The sequence below is a fragment of the Eptesicus fuscus genome, chromosome 5 (assembly GCF_027574615.1).
Source record: "Eptesicus fuscus isolate TK198812 chromosome 5, DD_ASM_mEF_20220401, whole genome shotgun sequence".
In the NCBI taxonomy this organism is placed as follows: Eukaryota; Metazoa; Chordata; class Mammalia; order Chiroptera; family Vespertilionidae; genus Eptesicus; species Eptesicus fuscus.
The window spans coordinates 485,588-498,652 of record NC_072477.1 but is presented as its reverse complement, the minus strand read 5'-3'; the positions used below and the strand labels follow the sequence as shown (position 1 = coordinate 498,652).

The 13,065-nt window shown below is 58.9% G+C and overlaps 1 protein-coding gene across 2 annotated transcripts in view; it reads right to left on the bottom strand.

Moving 5' to 3' along the window:
- Positions 1-981, bottom strand: part of BRF1 (BRF1 RNA polymerase III transcription initiation factor subunit) — a 41,920-nt gene extending 40,939 nt beyond the window's left edge. For both annotated transcript variants that reach the window (XM_054715679.1, XM_054715680.1), the window contains exon 1: positions 775-981. In XM_054715679.1, coding sequence (XP_054571654.1) covers positions 775-958 — 184 coding nt within the window. In that variant the 5' untranslated portion in view covers positions 959-981. The remainder of the gene's footprint in view (positions 1-774) is intronic.
- Positions 982-13,065: the final 12,084 nt, after the last annotated feature.

The following is a 13,065-nucleotide window of genomic DNA, read 5'->3' as shown; positions in this document are numbered from 1 at the left end:
AGGACAGAAAAAACCGGCTAGGCTGCGCAAAAATACCCAACTTTTTGGGGGCCCCATCCCCGGTGTGGGGCGCTGCAGCAGCCAGTCAAGGCGGCGGACCCATGCTTCTCTCTCCAGTCAACAAAGAAACAAGTGTAAACTTTTAGTCAGAATGCACCGTTCTGCTCCGCAAATCACACAGCCAACCGGGATTGTCTAACTAGAGCAGGTAAAGACCGTTCACACTCAACCACGAAACCAGCAGAAATACACGGCGAGGGAGCCGGGGCCGGACGGGCGGAGTGGGGGGCGGGGAGCATCGCGTGCACCCGGGAAACGCGCCCCCCAAACACGGAGCACCCGGGGCCGGCGCGGCCACGGCTCGCCAGTGCTCAGTCCGTGCGGACTTAACCGAGCAGCTCGCCTTCCCGCGACCCCGTCCCTGGGAGCCGCCGGGGGAAGGGACACGCCCGTCCCCACGGGAGCCCTCCCACGGGGCCGTCCGCAGCCCCATCCGCAGCACCCACACCAGCGGTGGCCGGACCCGACGGGACGCGGCCCAGCGCCACCTCCTGGGCGAACCTCCCAGGCACGGGCGGGGGACCGATGCCTCCCCGAGGGGGCGAACCATCCGGTCCCCGTCCCGGGCACAACAGCGCGGCGGCCTCGGGGCGGACGCGCCGCTGCCCCCGGCCCGGAGCCGCCCCGCCCCCCGGGTTGGAAGTTCCGTTACGACCCCCAGATCGGGCCGCGGAGCTCGCGGCTCCCCCCGCCCCGGCCCGGTCCCGGACCTACCGTCCAGCGACACGAACTGGCCCACGGCCGACGAGCCGCCGCCGCTGTTCTCCACGAACTGCACCTCGGACACGATGATGTTGTCCTCGAGCACCGAGCCGCAGCCGGTGCACACGGCGTCGCCGCGCGCTGCATCCAGCTCGATGTCAGTGCCGCCGCAGCCGCGGCACACGCGGCCCGTCATGCCGGCGGCTCCGCGGGCCCGGCCCGCCGGCCCGCCGCTCCCGCCGCTCGGCCCGCCGCTCACCCGCCGCTCCGCCCGCCCCGCCGCGGCGCCCGCGCCCAGACTCTCGCGAGGCTTCTTCCGCCGCCGCGCCCGCCGATTCGCAGCGGCAGATTCGTCGCGCCGTCAGCAACGGCCGCGCCTGCGGGACGGAGACGGGCGCGGGGGCCGAGACGGAGACGCGACGACTCGAACCCGCGACCTCGGAGCCCCAGCGCGGCCACCGTCCAAACACCGCGAACCGGCAGGCCTCGCGGCGGCGCGACGGCCTCCGGGGGAGGGGCGGGGCCTGGGTGTGAGCGCGGCCTGTGACTGGACGGGGACCTGGAGGCGGGGCCCGGGGCGGGGCCATAGTGGTGGGCGGGGCCTGGGGCCTGAAACGGTGGGCGAGCCGTTAGTGGTGAGCGCGGCCCGTGATTGGACCGGGAGCTGTGGGGGCGGGGTCAGGGGCGGGACCAGAGTGGTGGGCGGGGCCCCGGACGGGCTTGGGGAAGCAGAGCGTCTGTGCTGGCCGGGCGGCCGCACGGCTCTCCCGGGCTCCGGGAGCTGTTCCTGTCGCGTCCCTGCACCCCCGTGCGCCCCGGTCCCTGTTGTCGGTCCCCACAGGACTCCCGCCACCTGCGGTTACCCGTGACCGTTACATTTCGTGTCCCCCCACCCACGTTCGCCGTTCTCAGTGGTCCCAACACCCTTGACGGCCCTGGGAATAACCCTGAAAAGAGATGTGCAGCCCTCACCGGTGTGGCTCAGTGGATAGAGCGTCGGCCTGCGGACTCAAGGGTCCCGGGTTCGATTCCGGTTAAGGTCCAGTAGGGGGTGTGCAGGAGGCAGCTGATTGATGTTTCTAACTCTCTCTCCCTCTCCCTTCCTCTCTGTAAAAAATCAATAAAATATATTTTTAAAAAAGAGTAATGTGCAAGATTGCTTTTTTTTTTTAATTTGAATCTTAACTATAGGAGCTGACGGGAGCTTAAACTAAATCAGAAAACTGGCAAAGTTGTAAATACAGGAACTCTCCACGATTCAGTGGTAAAGTCGATTGAATCCCCATCATAGGACTATGAAATTTTCAGATAACTTGATGAGCTGATCCTCAAGTCAACTGGAAGAGATGCTGCACAACACAAAAGAACATTCTCAAAGACAACGGAGGCCTGGCTGGCGTGGCTCAGTGGTTGAACCTCGACCCATGAACCAGGAGATCAGGGCTTGATTCTCGGCCAAGGGCACATGCCCGGGTTGCAGGCTCCATCCCCAGTAGGGGGTGCGCAGGAGGCAGCCGATTGGTGATTGTCATCATTGATGTTTCTTTTTTTTTTAATTTTTTTAAATATATTTTATTGATTTTTCACAGAGAGGAAGAGAGAGGGATAGAGAGTTAGAAACATCGATGAGAGAGAAACATCGATCAGCTGCCTCTTGCACAACCCCTACTGGGGATGTGCCCACAACCAAGGTACATGCCCTGTGACCGGAATCGAACCTGGGACCTTTCAGTCCGAAGGCCGACGCTCTATCCACTGAGCCAAACCGGTTTCGGCTTCATTGATGTTTCTATCTCTCCCTTTCTCTCTCTGAAATCAGTGAAAACATATTAAATAAGTAAGTAAGGAAGGAAATAAGGAATACTCAAGGAGAGCACCAGGCCGGGTGGCCCTGCAGCAATGCAGGCAGGGAGCTGCGGGGAGCAGGGAACCACACTGGAGAGGGGGTGGGGGGGGTTGGAAGGGGCGAGGGGGGCAACAGAACGATAAGAGATGGTGTGGGAGCTGGACCAGCATCCCCGCCCCCCGAGGGTGGCGTGGTCAAGCTCCCCAGCTGCTTTGGGAGGTGGGGGCGCGTGGGAGCAGCTGGGCGGCTGCGGGGGGAGGGCGGGAGTGGCCTCCGACAGAGCTGGAGGCTGGCGGTCAATGTCTTGGGCACTTGAAAGACCCCGTTCCACTGCCCTCTTGCTTCCATCATTCCATTGCATTGTTTCTATTGCACTTTGAAGATAATGTACCTTTTTTTCCCCTGGAAGCTTTTTTTTTTTAATTACTTTATTGATTAAGGTATCACATATTTGTCATCAACCCCCTCCCCCCGTTCCCTTCCCAATCCCCCCCACACGCAAGCCCCCCCGCCCCCCTGTTGTCCGTGATCACTGGTTAGGCTCATATGCAAGCACACAAGTCCTTTGGTTGATCTATCTCCCTTGTCCCCACCCTCCCCTACCTTCCCTCTGAGGTCTGACAGTCTGATTGATGCTGTTCTTGTTCTTCAGTCTATGTTTCCCTGGAAGCTTTTAAAACTTCTGTTTTCAGCAGTTTGGCTGGATGTTCCTAAGTGATTCCCTTATGCTACTTACAGTCATGGCGTGGCCTCTGCACGGTTCTCTCCCACTCCTCCTGGACTTCACGTGGACCTGCGTTAGGTTCTTACCACACCCCCAACGCCGCATCCTCTGCCTTTTCTCCTTCCCCCTCCGTGCTTCCATCTGGGTGTCTGTCTTTTTAATATTTTCTATATGTTCTCATTGACGTCAGAGAGGAAGGGAGAGGGAGAGAGAGAGAAACATCCATGATGAGAGAGAATCATGGACAGGCTGCCTCCTGCACGGCCCCTGCTGGGGACTGAGCCCCCAACTGGAGCGTGTGCTCTGACTGGGAATCCAAGGGTGACCTCCTGGGTCAGTGGTCGGCAAGCTCATCAGTCAACAGAGCCAAATACCAACAGGACAACGACTGAAATTTCTTTTGAGAGCCATTTTTTAAACTTAAACTTCTTCTAACTCCACTTCTTCAAAATAGACCACCCAGGCCGTGGTATTTTGTGGAAGAGCCACACTCAAGGGGCCAAAGAGCCGCATGTGGCTCGCGAGCCGCAGTTTGCTGACCACGGTCCTGGGTCATAGGTCAGTGCTCAACTACAGAGCCACACCAGCCGGGCTTGTGGTTTTACTTAAACAACTTCATTGAGGCCTCACGGACACACCAAAACTGCACAGATTAAAATGTATAATTTATAAGTCTCCCCTTTGAATTCTTCTTGGGCCCAAAGGTATTGGATAAACGCTCATAAAGCTTATCAAATGAGCTGAGTGTCCCTCCTGGCCCTCTCACACTCACGTTGCTAACTTCGGTCATTTTTGTCTTGTCTCTTTATTTTCCCGATCAGCCTAGAGGTTTAGCCATTCTACTGACCTTCCTAAAGAACCGTATTTGGGCCCTAGGTGGTTTGGCTCCGTGATAGAGCGTCGGCCTGCGGACTGAAGGGTCCCAGGTTCGATTATGGTCAAGGGCACATGCCCAGGTTGTCAGCTCAATCCCCAGTAGGGGGCGTGCAGGAGGCAGCCGATCAATGATTCTCTCTCATCATTGATGTTTTTATCTCTCTCTCCCTCTCCCTTCGTCTCTGAAATCAATAAAATATCCTATCTAATAAAGAGGGAATATGCTAATTGACCATCACACCTCACAAAGATGGTGGCGCCCATAGCCAATAAGGAGGGAATATGCTAATTGATCGTCACTACCTCAAAGATGGCGGTGCCCACAGCCACAAGATGGCAGTGCCCAGTCCCTTCAGCCCCACCAGGGCGGCAGGCACACAACACGGCCAGGCCCGCCTCCAGGCGAGTCCAGCCGCTCTGCATGCCTGCCTCCAGGGTCCCCCAGTCCCCTCAGCCCCCCAGCTGCCCGGGAGGGCCTGAGGTGCAGGCAAGCCTCGGATGGTGGCTGCCCAGCGGCTCAGGTAACCAGGGCTGGCTGAGGTCACCTTCCCCTGGTTGCCGGGTCGCCTCCCGCCCCTGAGGGCTCCAGGACTATGAGAGGGGCAGGCCGGGCTGAGGGACCCCCTCCAGTGCATGAATTTTCAGCACCAGGCCTCTAGTATATATATATAATTTTTTTTAAAGAACCGTATTGGTTTATTGGTTTTCTACTTTTTTTTTTTAATCCTCACCTGAGGATATTTTTCCCATTGATCTTTAGAGAGAGAGTGGAAGGGAGGGAGAAGGGGGAGAGAGAGAGAAAGAGAGTGAGAGAAACATCGATCGGTATGAGAGAGACACATAAACTGGTTGGGATCAAACCTGCAACCGAAGTACATGCCCTTGAGGGGAATCGAACCTGTGACCCTTTGGTCCGTGTGCCGACACTCTAACCACTGAGCCAAAGCAGCCAGGGCTATGGTTTTCCTGTTTTTCTGTTTTCTATTTCATTGATTTCCCCTCTGATGTTATCATGTTTTTCCTTCTGCCTAATGAGGGTGTTTGCTTTTTGATAATCCTCACCCTAAGGTATTTTTTCCATTGATTTTCAGAGAGGCTGAAAGGGAGGGAGGGAGGGGGAGAGAAACATCGATGTGAGAGACACACGTCAGTTGGTTGCCTCCCGCATGCTCCCCACTGGGGCAAGGGATGAAGCCTTGACTGGGAATCGAACCCACAACCCTTCAGTGTTCGGTCTGACTCTCCAACCACTGAGCACACCACCCAGGGCCTAATTAGGGTTTAATTTTTTCTTCTAGTTTGTAAGGTGGGAGAGGGCAGGGTGAATCCCGCTCTTCCCAGGGTCTGGAAGGTTCCTGTGTGACTTGGTTGTTTAACGGCCGAATCCCCGCGCCTCCCGTTTGTGTGTGTGTGTGTGTGTGTGTGTGTGTGTGTTTCTTTCTGTTCTTGGTCTCTCCTTCAGAATTTTCTCTCTTTTTTTAATTTTTTTTATTGATTTCAGAGAGGAAGGGAGAGGGAGAGAGATAGAAACATCAATGATGAGAGAGAATCATTGATCAGCTGCCTCCTGCACGCCCCCTCCTGGGGATTGAAGCTGCAACTCGGGCCTGTGCCCTGACTGGGAATCGAACCCTGACCTCCTGCTTCACAGGTCCACGCTCAGCCCCTGAGCCTCGCCGGCCCGGCTCCCCTTCGGAATTTTCTCTTTCTCCCGAGGGAGGGCAGTCTCTGAACCGGAGCTGGTTCGACTCCTCTCGGCTCCTCCTCCCCAAACCCAAGTGGTGGCCCAGGCCACCTGCCCAGCGGCCCTTGCCCCCTCCCTCTCCACCTCGCAGCACCAGCCAGCTAAGCCAGGGCCGTGGGCAGACGCCGTGGCCCCGCCACCTGTGACCAGAACCCCTGTCTGTGCCCTCACGGCGGACGCTAACCTTTGAAAAGTGCCCTGTGGCTCGGTCTCCGCGGGCACCCAAGTGCGAATCCCTCCCCCTCCTCTGGGGCCGGCGCAGGGCCCCTCTCTCGCACCGCTTCACTCCCTTGACTGAAGGTGACCAAAATCAGTTTTGCAAATTGTAAGACGTGGCTCCGTGGCTGAGCATCGCCCTACGAACCAGGAGGTCACGGTTTGACTCCCGGTCAGGGCACCTGCCCGGGCTGCGGGCTCCATCCCCAGGGTGGGCGTGCAGGAGGCAGCCGATCCATGCTCCTGCCTCATCATGGCTGTTTCCATCTCTCTCTCCCTCTCCCTTCCTCTCTGAAACCAACGAAAGAAGTAAATAAATACAAATAAAGAAAACCCCAAGGAAAACCGGGAACCGTGGCCACGTTCGTGAGAACGGCACTGAGGCTGGGCGCTGCGCGCAGCTCCCGCGGCCCCTGCGTCTGCCGCGAGCGTCCTCTGCTGACGGCTGTGGCTCCTTTCCTCTCCTCCCAGCGTTTCACTCACGCTGTCATTGTGACACTGCGCCCATTGTGGCAAGCACAGAGCAGCCTTAGACACAAAGGTGCCCCTTGTTCTTGGGCGCACCACGGCTGGGGGAGCGCGAGGCCCTCCTCGGCACACGGCTCCTGAGCCGGGCTGTCCCCCAGCAACTCGCAGGCTGTCCCCCGGCGACTCGCTGGGCCCGTGGTCGGCAAACTCATGAGTCCACAGAGCCAAACATCAAGAGCACAACGATTGAAATTTCTTTGGAGAGCCACATTTTTTAAACTTAAACTTCTTCTGACGCCACTTCTTCAACATAGACTCGCCCCGGCCGTGGTATTTTGTGGAAGAGCCACACTCCAGGGGCCAAAGAGCCGCACGTGGCTCGCCAGCCGCGGTTTGCCGACCACGGCGCTGGGCAATCCCATGCTCCGAGGGTGGGGGTCCCCCCCCGCCCCCCACCCCGCGCTGTCACTCCCCTCCTGCCGTCGGACGCCCCTTTGCTTACATTTGCTACTTGAACTGCCGCACACACCCGGTGGCCGCTTGCCCGCAGGCCCCCGGCCGGCCGAGGGCTGCTGCGGTCCCTGAGCCTCCCCGCCCCGGGGAGAAGCAGGCACACGCCAGCCGGGCGGTGCGGTGTTCTGCCCGGAAGCCCTCATCAGCCTGCATCGGTCTACGTCAGCCGTTTCCTTTGCTTTTTTAAAAAAAGAGTGTTTATCGCCCAGCCGGTGTGCTCAGTGGTTGAGTGTCCACCTATGAACCAGGAGGTCCATCCCCAGTGAGGGGTACAGGAGGCAGCTGATCAGTGATTCTCTCTCATCATTGATGTTCCCATCTCTCCCTTCCTCTCTGAAATAAAAAAAAAAAATAAATTAAAAAAAGAGTTTTTATCTATTTCTAGAGAGAGAGAGAGAGAGAAGGGAGAGGGAGAGCAAGAGAAACATGGATCAGTCAGCTGCCTCCCGCCCGCCCTCTCCTGGGCACTAAGCCAGAAGTCAGGGCATGTGCCCTGACGCGGGAATCGAACCAGCAACCTTTCAGTGCCCAACCAACCGAGCCACATCGACCACGGCTATGTCAGCAATTTCAGCCTGTGTGCCCCCCCAATTTTTATTTTTAAAAATATATTTTATTGTGTTTTTACAGAGAGGAAGGGAGAGGGATAGAGAGTTAGAAACATCAATGAGAGAGAAACATCGATCAGCTGCCTCCTGCACACCCCCCACTGGGCATGTGCCCGCAACCAAGGTACATGCCCTTGACTGGAATCGAACCTGGGACCCTTCAGTTCGCAGGCCGACGCTCTATCCACTGAGCCAAACCGATTAGGACCCCCCCACACACACACAAATTTTTAAACATGCAATACCTGTCTATTTAGTCAGGGGCACTGATCTCTTTTCCTTTGATTGTCACATTAAAAAATGGTAACAGCCAGCCCTAGCCGGTGTGGCCCCGTGGATAGAGCATTGGCCTGCAGACTGAAGGGTCCTGGGTTCGATTCCCGTGAAGGGCACATGCCTGGGATGTGGGCTCGATCCCCAGTAGGGGGCGTGCAGGAGGCAGCCAAACCATGATTCTCTGTCATCATTGATGTTTCTCTCTCTCTCTCCCTCCCTTCCTCTCTGAAATAAAGAAAAAATAAAAATATATTAAAAAGAACAAAACCCAGAAAACACGTGCTGTTCCATGTGGAACCACACAGACACGACCCAGAAACACAGCCGAACCTCTGGCTGGCCCACAGTTAGGGTGGCCTGGCGGTGGACCCGGTGGCCAGCCAGAGGCTGCTGTCTGTGAAGACCTGGCGTCGGGGCGGCTGAGCCCGGACTGCCCGCCTCGCTCCCCGTCCATGGCCGTCAGCTCAGGCCTCGAGCGGAACCGGCTCTCCGGTGGGGATTTGAACTTGGGCAGCTGCGCCCCGGGAGGGGCCTGGGGCCAGGAGGGAGGAGGGCGCCGTCCCCTCCGGCGATGGGGGATGAACAACCCAACCTGCTGCCTCTGCGCTTCTTCGTGTCGGAGCCGCCGAGCTCCGTTCCAGGAAAGGGAACCGCGTTCGGTGCTTTTTAAAAAACCACGTTCCTGGCCCTGAAAGGACGGGTTTGCAGGGGATCCTCACCCAGAGACTCCGACACGCATGGCGCTCGCCGCAGCGGCAGCGGGCGGCAGCCTGAGAGCCTGAGAGCCAAGTTCTCGTGCGAGGAGCCCCCTGGGTCCTGCCCTGGAGAAGCTTGTCTGTAAACAGAGCCGTAAATCACGCGACGCTTCCTTTGCCGTTTGCCGATGTCCGTGGTGTGAAGACTCCCCCGGGCCAGCCTCCAGCGGCCAGGGCCGGTCCCTGCGTGGGGAGCGGGCGGACAGGCCGGTGCCCCCCCCCCCCCCATGCACGCACCTCGGGCGGGAAGACCTCAGGGCACAGGCCGTCGTGAGTGTCCGAGGACTGTCAGGAAGAGGGCTGCGTGCTCACGGCCTGCAGTTTTGTATTTGATCGTAATTTCTCATTTAATTTGTAATGGTGGATGTGAAGGGGGGCGTGCCTTTCGCAGACTTTCTGTGATTGTTGACTTGTGAGAGTGAGGAATGTCTTCAAAGCCATTCTTTTATGTCGGTGGCAATTCTCCCCCCCACCCCGCCCTCCCGCCCCGTTTTACTGATCCAGAGGCCCTCCTGGCTTCAGGATGATAAACGATTTTCCAATTTTTAGAGATTTCATAGTTTCATACTTCATGATTAAATTTCTGCTCCATCTGGAATTTATTTTGGTATAAGGAGTGAAGTAAAGATTCAGCTATAAAAAAAGAAGTCTCGCCCTAACCGGTTTGGCTCAGTGAATAGAGCGTCAGCCTGCGGACTGAAGGGTCCCGGGTTCGATTCCGGTCAAAGGGCATGTACCTTGGTTGCGGGCACATCCCCAGTAGGGGGCGTGCAGGAGGCAGCCGATGGATGGTTCTCTCATCATGGATGTTTCTCTCTCTCTCTCTCCCTCTCCCTTCTCCCCTGAAATCAATAAAAATATATATATTTTAAAAATCATAGCTCGGGGACGGGTGGAAAGAGTGAGAAAACCTAAGTGGGAGTGTAACATGGTCTAACTGCTTCCGTTTGCTCCAGGAGTTTCGTTTTCTTTTTCTGCCGCAAACAGCCGCTCATCTGGCCCTGACCTCCCGCCCGCTGGTGGTGAGCGTGATGGTGCCAGGCCTCCGGCTCGGCCCCTCCTTGGGGACATCTTCCTCAGCCATCGAAAGCCGAGGGTGGACCGAGCACTCCTGCCACCTGGCGGGGCCTCTGGGAGCCCCGCTCCCCCGGCTCCCGGCTCCCAGGTCCGGCCTCGTGCGGGCCAGGCCCGCGTGCGCCACAGCCGAGAGGAGGCCCCTCCATGCTGCCCCCGCCTCCCGACTGCAGTCTCCCTGCCTCCACTGGGCGGGGCCCCTGTGTCCCGACACCTACAGTCATCACCTGACCATGTGATTATTAACGCGCCCACTAATGACATCGCCCCCCGCCCCTGGGATGGCACGCCTCACCCTTTCACCTTTCCCCTTTCACCTCCCCATTGTCCCTCACAGCCAATGGCACACACCCTTCGTTTCACACCCTCACGCTCCGTACCCATTCTGTCTGCCACCTGCCATCACGTGCCCCCTTCCCGGCCTCCACCTCTGTCCACACCTCCCCCTCCTCTTGTTTCTTTCTTTCTTTCTTTTTTTTTTTTATCCTCGCCGGAGGATGTTTTTTCCATTGATTTTTAGAGAAAGTGGAAGGGAGAGGGAGAGACAGAGAGAAATACGATATGAGAGAGACACATCGATTGGTTGCCTCCCGCATGCCCCAGACCAGGACCCGGAGCCTGTAACCGAGGTACGTGCGCCCTTGACCAGAATCGAACCCGGGACCCTTCAATCCACAGGCCGCTGCTCTATCCACGGAGCCACACCGGCTGGGCACCCGCTTCCTGCTGTGGGAACAGTGTCTCTCCTCCCCCTGGGCATCCACAGCACCTGCAGGACCAGAGTCGGACCCTGACTGAGCCGGTGGGCTCCGCCCTGCGCGCCTTCCCTGGGAAATCTGCGGCTTTAATTCACTTAAAACCATGGCCGGTAAGGGCGCACCGACCCTGAGCAAAGGCTTCGGGGTGCCTCCTGGGCCCCCAGGGCTCTGGAGGGCACTCCCCTCTGGCTTCCAGCCCGACCACACGCAGCCACCCCGATGCCCGGGGGAGCCTCTGAACTGAGTTCCTGCTTTAAAGAAACAGCCACCAGGAGGACCAGGCGTGCTCGCGCATTGGGGGGTGTCACCCGTGCCAGGCTCACCGGAGGGTGTCCTCCCGCTGGCACGGCACAGCACGGCTCCCTCCTGGGACCCAGAGGCCACGGGGGAGGGTGGGCACAGTCCTTCCAAACACAGAGGTGCCCATGCCAGTGAGGGGTTCCGGCCTCAACCACAGCCCCGTCCCCAGCGCTGTCTGCCCGGGTGGGGCCTTCGGGAAGGGGAGGCCCCACCTCCCCTCCCCCGTCTGGTGTCCCCAGGTCCCCGCCGAAACACACACAAACGCCGCCCGGCACAGCGCGGACACCGTGTCTCCCGTCGGCGTCCCTGCCTCGCACAACGGTTTATCTATTTAATTTTTTTAAAAAATATATTTTATTGCCCTGACCGGTGTGGCTCAGTGGCTAGAGCGTTGGCCTGCGGACTGAAGGGTCCCGGGTTCGATTCCGGTCAAGGGCATGTACCTTGGTTGTGGGCACATCCCCAGTGGGGGGCTGTGCAGGAGGCGGCTGATCGATGTTTCTCTCTCATCGATGTTTCTAACTCCCTCTCCCTCTCCCTTCCTCTCTGTAAAAAATCAATAAAATATATTTAAAAATATACATTTTTTTATTAATTTCAGAGAGGAAGGGAGAGGGAGATAGAGACATCAGTGATGAGAGAGAACCATTGATCAGCTGCCTCCTGCACGCCCCCTACTGGGGATCAAGCCCACAACCTGGGCATGTGCCCTTGACTGGAATCGAACCCGGGACCCTTCAGTCCACAGGCCGACACTCTATCCACTGAGCCAAACCAGCTAGGGCTATCTATTTAATTTTTTTGGGAATGTGTTTTTGTTGATTTCAGAGTGAGGAAGGGAGAGGGAGAGAGAGAGAGAGAGAGAAACATCAAGGATGAGAGAGAACCATGGATCGGCTGCCTCCTGCACAGCCCCTACCACCCGGGCCTGACTGGGAATTGAACCTCGACCTCCTGAGTCAGGGGTTCACGCTCAACCACGGAGCCACACCAGCCAGGCCGGCGTTTAAGCATTTTCACCTTAGTGGTGCCCTGGGCGGGGGGAGGGGCGCGGGGGGCGCTCCGGGCAGACTGTGTGCCGGCCACCTCCCTGGCTCCTCTCTGTGCCTCTGTTTCCCCCACCGTCAAATGGGGATGGGACCAGGCGGCTGTGGCCGGGACAGGCTCCCAAGGGTGCCTGGTGCGGAGGAGCGGCCCGGCTCCCCGGGGGCCGCCCGCCAGCAGCCGGTGTCAGGCCCCGTGTGCACGGCTTCGTCACCCTCATCCCCTCGCTTGGCCCCCGGTTGTCCGCCTGGCGGGGTGCACGCAGACACAGCGTCAGGCGCCCGCTCATCTGGCCGCGCTGTCAATGGGTGTCTGTCCCCCGCTGTCACCGACGGCAGCCCGTCCCCGCCGGGGGCGGCCACCCTCTCCCTGAACACCCCCATCTCGTAGGTACAAGACCCACAGGTGCCGGGGGCAGGAGCAGCCATGTAAGGCAACACCCAGTCAGCTGGCGGAGCGGAGGGACCCCAGGCTGTCAGCTGCACCCCCAGAGGGGCAGGCACACGTGGGAGACACAGCTCCTCTTGTTCTCTCCAGAGCCGCCCTTGGCCTGGAGCAGCCGCAGCTGTTCTCCGCTCCAGATACCGAGTTCCAGCTGGAGGCCGGAGGGGGGGGTCCCGGCCGGAGGAGGAGGCCGGAGGGCAGTGGGAGCACGCGGATTCGGTTTATTTCAGTAAAACTATTTGAGGCCGCAGGGCACACACCGGGAGCGGGAGCGGGAGCGGGAGCGGGAGCGGGGAGAAGAGCCGCCGTGATCGGTGAACACAAAGCAGCGGAGGTGCCGGGAGGCTCTCCCTCGTCCCAGCCCCTGGGACTGACCAGACCCCCCCAGGCTGGGGGCGCGGACGCTCAGCCCCAAACCTAGCGGTCCTTTCCTTGGCCCTTTCCGCCTGCCCGGCCCGTGGCCCGCGGGCAGCTGTGCCCATCGCCTCCTGCTAGCCTGGTCCCCAAGTTCCCTGGGAGCCCGGGGCCGGAGCTGCCCCTGCACCAGGCATTTCAGTCTTTGGTAAAAGACGCAGAAGGGGCGTCGCCGGATAAGGAGGCTTGGGCGGCAGGAGGACACCCCGGAGGGGAGTCACGGAGGCTCAATCCCACCCCCCG